Source organism: Musca domestica, unplaced genomic scaffold (genome assembly GCF_030504385.1).
Source record: "Musca domestica strain aabys unplaced genomic scaffold, Musca_domestica.polishedcontigs.V.1.1 86, whole genome shotgun sequence".
In the NCBI taxonomy this organism is placed as follows: domain Eukaryota; kingdom Metazoa; phylum Arthropoda; class Insecta; order Diptera; family Muscidae; genus Musca; species Musca domestica.
In genome coordinates this window covers 2,775,118-2,784,796 of record NW_026712421.1, presented here as the reverse complement: position 1 = coordinate 2,784,796, position 9,679 = coordinate 2,775,118, and the positions used below count along the sequence as shown (strand labels likewise).

At 32.7% G+C, this 9,679-nt stretch overlaps 1 protein-coding gene across 1 annotated transcript; it reads left to right on the top strand.

The window, feature by feature from the left end:
- Nucleotides 1–1,297: 1,297 nt before the first annotated feature.
- LOC131806743 (uncharacterized) lies at nucleotides 1,298–2,942 on the top strand. Its single transcript, XM_059131390.1, has 3 exons — nucleotides 1,298–1,833; nucleotides 2,525–2,665; nucleotides 2,726–2,942. The coding sequence occupies exons 1-3, from the start codon at nucleotides 1,731–1,733 to the stop codon at nucleotides 2,839–2,841; spliced, it is 360 nt and encodes a 119-aa protein (XP_058987373.1). The 5' UTR covers nucleotides 1,298–1,730; the 3' UTR covers nucleotides 2,842–2,942.
- Nucleotides 2,943–9,679: the final 6,737 nt, after the last annotated feature.

Sequence of the window (9,679 nt, the reverse complement as noted above, 5' to 3'; positions counted from 1 at the left end):
ATGAGAAAACATTCGTTGTCCAGCAGCTTGTAAGCAAATAAAATGATCGTGTTTACTTGGCAAAGAGGTCAGCTTAAAATGTGCACCTTCGTTTAGCCATCAGTACTTAAGCGCCTTCCATGGTGTTGGTTTGGGCCGCCATAACAGCCGATAGCCCCTCTCCTCTCGTATTAATCGACCGTGGCATCAGAATAAATGCCGAATATTATCACGAAAATATTCTGGAGGATGTATTAAAGCCTTGGGCACGCAAACATTTTGGCCACAGACCTTGGACATTCCAAAAGGACTTAGCACCATCGTACTCAGCACGCGCCATCCAAGAATGGTTACAAAATTTGTTTCCTCCCTTCATTGCCAACGCACAATGGCCACCAAAATCTTCGGATACCAATCCGTTGGACTTTTGTGTCTGGATTATTTGGTAAAGCAAGGTTGACACTAAAATACAGCAAATTGTCGATCACATCAAGCAAGCGCTTCGCCGGGAGTGGGCTAAAATACCACAGAGCAACATTCGGGCAGCGTGTGACGGTTTCCTTGGCCGTTTAAATGCCATAATTCGTGCCAAAGGTGACCAATTCGAACAAATCTAAACTTGTTCTAAAATGTGATGCTATTTCCGGCATTTTTTGCTTTCGTTCAATAAAATTTAAAAAAAAATATGGCGTTTGACCCACAAAGTTTGTATATTCCTGATCAGCATAAAATTCTATGTCCGTCCATCTGTTGCAACACACTAGAGCTTCCGAACAAAATGAAGTAACTTGCTAAAATTTTACTCAAATCACCCATATAGGTTTACGATGAAGGATTTTAAAGTATACTAGTTAATACTTTTAATATGTACAACTTTCTTCAAATAACTTCGCTTCTATCTCCGTCAGCTAAGCTATTGACATGTCTGACTATCTGTCAAACATAAAAAACATTCCTCGTTTAATGTCAATGGCTCACATTCACATCTTGCCATTAAATGATGAAATATTACAAATAAATTTGTCAAGATTGCATCAGCCGAAGGGAAATGAACATTTCTTGTTTAAAGTCGTGAAAACCCCAATTAAGAGGAAGCTAATGAGACAAGCGTAGACAGGTGTATTGTTTTTGAGAATACTTAAATGTGTGAATAGCTGCATGAGAATCCGGATATAATCTAGATTGTGGGGTTTATCCACAATGAGTCACATGGGATTTACACTAAATACATTTTCTTAAACCAATATTTATTTTCATGAATAAATTTTTAATTGAAAAATATTTTATCTATACACGCAGAGAAAAAATATTTGTCGCTTTTGTTGGAACAATCATGTATGTTTTTGTTCCAGAAATTCATTTGTTTTCTACAAACATTGCAATTGCAAATCCAAAAACACAATCTTTGCTCCAAACATAAAAAACAAAAACAACTTTCCTAATTCCGAAGTATTGTAAAAATCGTTAACAATACCGATAGTTAGACTCGTCATAATTTAGAATGTTTACAAAAAATATTGTCATTAATAACAGGTTTTTTGGTGTTTGAAATTGCTTTTTTTCAGGAGATACACATTTTTTATTTTCTTATCTCCCTCCCGTTAACTCGCTCAGTATTTACTCTATTTGAAGTTGCATTCTTTGTCGTGCTCTCTTTTTTTGTGTTCAACAGCCGGTGAAGTTTTTTGTGTCTTCTCCGAAATCAGTTTTTGTTCGGGATTTGAAGAAGGTGGTTCAAAACAAAAATAGACATGAGTGACTTCAAGCTTTTAAAAACAACATTCCAAAACAAAAATGAATTTGTTGCAGTGTTATTTGATGGAATTAATGATTATAAATTGTTTGCAAATGAAGGTAATATACAAATGTGAAAAGTTTAAACAAAAAAGTATTTCAAATCATAAAAGTTTGACATCATTAAATAAAGTGAATTCTTTAAATATTTTACAACTGTTGGTGTATTGTATGTGAAAAATTTAACAACAAAGACAGCATAGTAGGCATTGTGCATTTTTTGTTTTGTTTTGCTCGCGTGTTTTTTTTTTTTTTTTGTGAAGCGTGGTGGTTGGTTGTTGAAATAAAGAACAAAACAAACAAACAACGTTACTCTCTCTTCCCTTTTCTTGTAGTGTCATCAAATTTGTTAGAAACAGAAAACCACCAGCTTTCTGCGTCGAAAACCCTGCGTGTAAATTAGATTTTAAATTCAACCCAATATGTTTTGCAATACCGGCAAAGTTTAAATCAAAGAAACCACTGCTTTAGAATCTGTGTGTGAGTTTGAATAGCTGAAACAAAAAAAGTTGATTGAAGCAGACGTTACAAAAGAGAAAATGAAAAGAAAGCTTCAAGAGAAATAGATTTGGTTTGTTTTTATTGTGGCCAAATAATTGTAGATCTGTTTTACTTAACATCAGCTGAAGTAAAAATAACATCAAGTGGATAATTACAATTAAAATAAATAAGCTGATGGCCTTGCGAATGCTGAATTTCAAATTGATGTTAAAATTAATTTTAAATAAAATATTATTGTTTACATTTGTAGTTAAGAAAACTTATAATATACCACCGGCAGCTGAAGTGGAAATTTATAATAAGAATTTTCTAATAATTCCAAGAATATTCACCGCTTTGGTTCAACAATACATATCTTCAACCGATTTTGTTTTGGACATAAAATTAAGTGGTAAGTATTTCAGTAATTAATGATTATTGATCAATATTTCTCACACATTTTCATTTTTAGATGATAATTCAGCATCAAATTCGACCGCAGACATCGAATCGCAATTATCCGGGTCAAATAGGTCACAAAAACCCGTTTTTTCAAAATACATCGTCCGAAATTTACCAAACGCTTAATGATGACGATTTATGCTTAAGTCATAATAGTTCAGTTGACAGACATGTTTATTCTAGTATTCCTACAACAGAGGTATATTGAAAAACTTAGGAATCTTGAAAACCTTTTGATTTTCTTTTGGTATAGGAAATTAAAAAATTGGCTGAAATACGACATTTAATGAAATATAATACCCTGGAAAACAAAGACAGAACAAATATTGCAAAGATTATTATATCACATATCTTGAGAGAAAACCCAAATAGACGGTAAAATAACATTAATTTACTATTGAGTTACCTTCACTGATTTTTGTTTCTATTTCACAGTATTTACAAAGAGGATTTTTTAAAACTTTCACAATCTATTATAGAAGTGTTCCCATCAGAAGTAATTGAAACTTACTACGTACCTTTCACTAAAGGACACTTGGCAAAAGGAAAATTATTTGACTCCTATAATAATAAAAGAACCAAATTAAGCACACAAGGACTTATAAATAGGCGTACAAATTTAAAAAAAAAATGTAATTATACCCAATTTTACATATACAGGTTCTTCAATACTTATTTTTGAACCAAGAAAATGAACAGTAAACGTTATTATTCTTGTTTACGTAGGTAAATTTTAAATTTATTTTAAACGTTGCAAGTAGATCAACTACGTTTTTATTAAAATTATCTGAATTTTGTTATAAATTTATCCAAATATTGTTCGTTTTCTTTATTCGAAAACAATTACTTGACAAACTGTATATTTCAATATAATCTAATATATATGTTTTTTCTATACAGTGAATCAGGATCCCGTTCCTCTAATTCAAGAAACGGATGTAACGCCTGAAGAATTAGAGCTTCTTCGAACCGTAGGCTTAGATTGGAGTAAGAGAAAAGACCTTTGGATAAAATCCCATTTGTATAGACAACAGGAGCTTCAAAATAATAATTTATCTACGGTTGACTACATAAAGAAGTACAACATTTATCTGAACGAAAACTTTTATGACTTGGTATGTGTGTTTTAATTTATGTTAATTAATTTCAATTGACTTTGTTTTCATTTCCAAAATAGCTACATATTGATTTCAAAATTCTGTATCCATCATCAAAAGAGTTTTACGAATGGAAATTTTACTACGAAAAAGTAATTCAAAAAGCCGAACAACTTAAGGACAACACGGTAGTAAATATCTTAGCGTACATCAACAGAGCACAGGACGAAGGTATGTATTGTGATAACTGTGTTAAATATAAAAAGCAAATCAAAATTGTAATTTCTAGATAGCAAAGTTTTGCTTTCTTTGATGCTTATTCCTTACATATTGCCACACTACAGGAAAAGGACTAAATTAGAATCCTTGGAGTCATTCATTTATTACTGCAAGGTCAGTATCCACAGTTAAATACATATAAAATGTTAACTAATGTACTTAAGGTATATTATTTTTATACCCTCCACCTTGGTAAGGAGGGTATATTAACTTTGTCATTCCGTTTGTAACATCCTTAAATATTCGTCGTAGACGCCATAAGTATATATATTCATAATCAGCATAAAATTCTAAGTCGATTTAACGATGTCCGTCTGTCTGTCTGTCCGTCTGTCTGTCTGTCTGTCCGTCTGTCTGTCTGTTGAAATCACGATACAGCCCACAGTATTTGACGTAGAGCGCCAAAATTTTGCAGAGCAATTCACATTGTGTCTAGTATGGTTGGTATTGAAAATGAGATATATCGGTCCACGTTCTGGTATAGTCCCCATATAACGGTACCTCCCGATATTCGGAATTTTAATGGTTTTTGCCACATTTCTTCCAATGTTTCTTTTACCCTAAGGTGGAGGGTATTAAAAGTTTGGCCCGGCCGAACTTAATGTTTTTTTACTTGTTTTTTTTTAATTTATTAAGTTTTGCGTGGAGCCTTAGTCCCTACCCCACTAGAGTAATTTCATGAAAGAAATTTTATTGAAATATGTGTTCTTAGATCGTGTTCTATACTAGAATAATTCTTGAAACTGTAGTAGTGGAAAACTTGGCCTAGTGTGGACCGGCACTAAGGCTCAAGTATAAAAGTATTATGTGTTAAACAGTTTATTTTTTAACATAGAATATTCTTGTTGCTGATGACGAAACACGGAATCGAATAAAAAATCGGCAACGTTTCGGAATTGCCTGGCGAAACCTTCTCTAAATACGACATTATTTCAGAGATACCATTGCGTACTATATCATATCTCCAATTCAAACAAACCCTCTTTAAGCCGGGCATGGTTGTGCACATTGGAGAATATGATGATAACATACCGTTGTTTGGGTTAATTGTTCACATTTGTAGCATAAACGATATATTTTTATTGTGTATTCAAAGGCTTTTAACGCATGGGTTCGATGCTCACTACCATGCTTTCAGAATAGAATATGAAAATGAATTCCTTTCGGTTAATGTATTGTCATTAGAATCAAGTTACACGGCATATATTTGCACATCCAAAGAAGACTCTTATTTTTTAAACTAATTATAATTTGTTCAGTATTATTTGTAATTTTTAAGAATATAAGAATATGAAATAAATTCTTTTTCGAAATGACATATTATATTTTATTAAAATAATGCACGTTAAAAAGGTATGGTATAAAATCTTTTATAATTTTATTTTCTATCATTCCAACCTATGGGTGTTATAAATTCTAACAATATTCATTTTCCATTATGCCAAAAGTGCAAAAATAAATATTGTTACTTCCGACCAAAACTATTGTAAGTTTTTATAATAGCCATTCTCAATTTTGACCAAAACTATGGCTAATGGCAAAAATAAATATTGTGACTTTTGACAAAAACTATTATAAATTTTACAATATTCATTTTTCATTTTGATCTAAACTATTGTGATTTGCAAAAATAAGTATTGTTACTTGCGACCAAAACTATTATAGACCAGTGCGACAATAACAATAGTTGGACTGACAATACTACATAATGAATCCAACAATACCTTTACAATACATATTTTACTCTTCGAATATTGTTGGAACAAACATATTTTCTTCTCTGCGTGTATATATAAATGTAAGTTGTGTTAGTTACTACGCTTATAACTTAAGAACCGCTGGATTAATTTTAACGATTCACACAAATTCGGAGTTGTCTACTCTCCGAAAAGGATAATATCCAAGAAAATCGCGTAAAAATGTGATATATTAACATTTTCATTTTGACTTTTCAAATGTACAATAGTAATGTTTTATTTTGCATGATTTTTTTCCATTTTGACTTACTTTTTTCTAATGTACATTTGTAGTGTTTTTTTATATTTTATTTTTGAATTCGAATATTTATACCAATTTATTTAATTGACTTGATTTCTTGAGAACTGAAATTGATGGCGGGTTACATGGAAGTGTAGTAGCGAATTATGTGGTGGCTAAACGGAATAGATGATATCGAAATAATTTAACGCGGTCACACCAAAGTTATAAGATAATTACTTTTTCTAAATCGCTGAAAAATCATGAAAAAGAGATCTCATTGCAAAAATCAAAAAAACATTTTCAATGGAATCGAATTTTAAAGTAATAGTACATTCTATTGACAAACTTTGTAAGGAAGGATCTTAAAACATTTGCTGTAAAAAATCAGCGAAAAAGTTGAAGACTTTTTCAATTTGTTATTCTTTTTTTTTGTCAATTTTTTTTTGTGAACAAAATAAAGAATAATTTTTCACTAAAAAAATTGAATAAGTGCGAAATAGGATGTTAACTGACATCTACCTTTCAACTCCAGGGCCTACATCGTGGGTTAGCTGGAAGATGCGAACACGTTTAAACAAACAAAAATGACCGAAAAAGCTTAATGGGGCTCATTTCAAAGCGTGACAATGATCCGTCCAATGAGAGCTCAAAATGCAAAATTCTTTGGGAGAATAATAAGTAATATACCAATATTGAAATAAAAGGTGCAAAATAGTAGAGCGAATGGGACTTTTAGTAAGAAAAGGTTTTATATCCTTCCAGAAATTCTTCCCAAACATTCAAAATACCTAAAATCACTTTTACAGGTCTTTATATCGATCATAACTCATGGATAGGGGAACAACCCGATTTCATATTTATATAACCATCTATGATTTAACTTATTTTTGGGGTCTTGGCCGGCCACTTTTTTCATTTTTTGGCCCTTATTTGACATTTTTGTTTCTAAGGGGGTAGATAACCTCTTCGCATAAAATTTGAAATTTTCAGAGTAGGGCCCATATTGGTATTGACCACATTCATCAATTGATTTGGCTAAAAAATTTTATTTATGCCACCCTGGGGTAGGGAACCATCATACAGATAATTGCCACATAGGAATTTATTTAAGTAAAGTCCCCACATTGGAGTATCCCCAAGTCCACTTTCACATCTAATGTGTGGTCAGAAAAGAAAATTTTGTATTCTATTGAATTTTTAACCCCCAAGAGAATATTGGTTGGGAACGTAGATTTGGGATGTGTATCCATATGAAATAAATTGTGGAAACATGAACAAATTACAAATATAAGAAATCGATGTTTCGGAGTAGTGCCCATATAAAGAAGGTACCTCCTAATTTAACCACATTTCAAAGAATTTGGCTAATAATGCGTATTAGGGGGGTGAAAATCTTACACTAAAATTTCAACATATCTACAAATTTTAGAATTTTTATCCATGTTATAATACCCTCTCAAGTCCACCTTTTGGCGGACAAACAGACTGACATGGTTAGGGGGACTTATGAGGACTCTAATGCACAATCTAAGTTGCTAATGGGTTTAAAAAAGTAATTAACTTTGGCTATTCTTAAATCATTCAGCACTCAATTATGTAGTATACAAAATACAGCAAATTCCAAATTACTGCTCATTTGACTGGAAGATTTTGCTACGATTTTTACCATATTAAAAATTAATTTGATCCCTTATATGGCGATAAGATTGATATATACTTTTTAATAGATTTGTATAGCACATCCACACAGTTGAAGCCCACGGTTTAAATATTGAAGCCCACTGGTTAAAAATGGGTACAGGTATTTTAAAACACTTTAAATCGACCTGTACGTGAACACTTATATCAGTCATATCTGTGAATAATTATGCTTGGGAATATATGCATAATAGACAAAAACTACGGGCCGGCAACGCGGACCGGGCCAGCTAGTTGTATCATAAAAATCCATTTTTCAAACACTCCATAAACATTTATGTACATAATTACGGACATAGATTGGGCGCCCCATCGATATTCCTATTTAAAAGGCAACATCCTTTGTCTGCGTTGCATGAACACAGATTTTGTGTCTGCTCCATAACTTAAAAATTTAAAACAAACTCCCCCTTATATCTTGTTCTACATAAATCTCAAAATATTCAATTAAATTCATTTATGACAATTAAGCATTTTACACAAAAGTAATTACTTTGTATGTCACACTAGCTGTTTTGTATGAGCAAACAAATTTTAATATAGTCTAATTAATTATATCCTCATTTTTAAATTGTTTGAGATTTGCACACATATCGGGCATGATATGAAGTGACAATAACCCAGCAAAGCTTTTGAAGACAATTTTCCAATACATGGGCAAGAAAAGTTGATGTAGCAAAAAATGGGAGGAAGAACAAAAACAACAAGTTAAAAAGCACTAAGTTCGGCCGTGCCGAACTTTTAATACCCTCCACCATTTGCAACGAATTTGGAAATTTTTAAAAAATAAAATCCTTAAAAAATTCTGTTAAAATTTTAAAAATACCGAATATAGCCGTTATATTGGTGTCTATACGACGTGGACATACATAGGCATTGTTTGTCATAAGCGGTGAATAATGTAGCTATAATCACCAAAATATCGTATATAAGGAGGTGCCGTTAAATTGGAGCTGTGCAAAGACCTGGACCAGCATAGACAATTTTTTGTCACAGGCTGTAGCATCCATTACGAACTTCAAATACCACATTTCAAACAATTTCGGTGGGTATTGTACCTAAAATCGTCAAAATACCGAATAGGGGGAGGTACTGATATATGGGGCCTATACGAAGACCTGGACCCGCACAGACAATTTTCTGTCACAGACTGTAGTATTCATTACGAACTTCCAACACCAATTTCGAAACAATTACGGTGACTAATGTCGCTAAAATCATCAAAATACCGAATATAGGGAGGTACAGTTATATGGGGGCTATACGAAGACGTGGACCTGCACAGACAATTTTCTGTCTTAGGGGTGTAGTATCCATTTTGAGCTTCAAGTACCAAATTTGAAACAATTCCCGTGAATAATGTCGTTAAAATCACCAAAATACCGAATATATTGAGGTACCGTTATATGTGGGCTATATGAAAACGTGGACCTACATGACCCATTTACGAACTTAACCTGCCTACTGGAAAAATAAACATGTGTGCAAAATTTTAGCCATCTATCTTAATTCATTCGAAAGATAGCGTGATTACAACAGACAGACAGACAGACGGACAGACAGACGGACAGACAGACAGACAGACGGACATCGCTAAATCGACTTAGAAGTTTACGCAGATCAAGAATATATATACTTTGTTGGGCCTGACATGAGTATTTCGAGGAGTTACAAACGGAATGACAAAGTTAATATACCCTCCATAGTATGGTGGAGGGTATAAAAACAGAAGTTATACCTGTATGGACTATTTCCAAAGAGAAGTTAAACTACCCACTGAGAACCCAAAATATCTATTTACAGTTAATTTGGTTTACCGTTGGAACCGAAATACCAAACAATAAGGGTGAACAGAAATATGGGGACCATAGCAAAAGGTGGACACACATTGACTTTCATGCGGGATATCG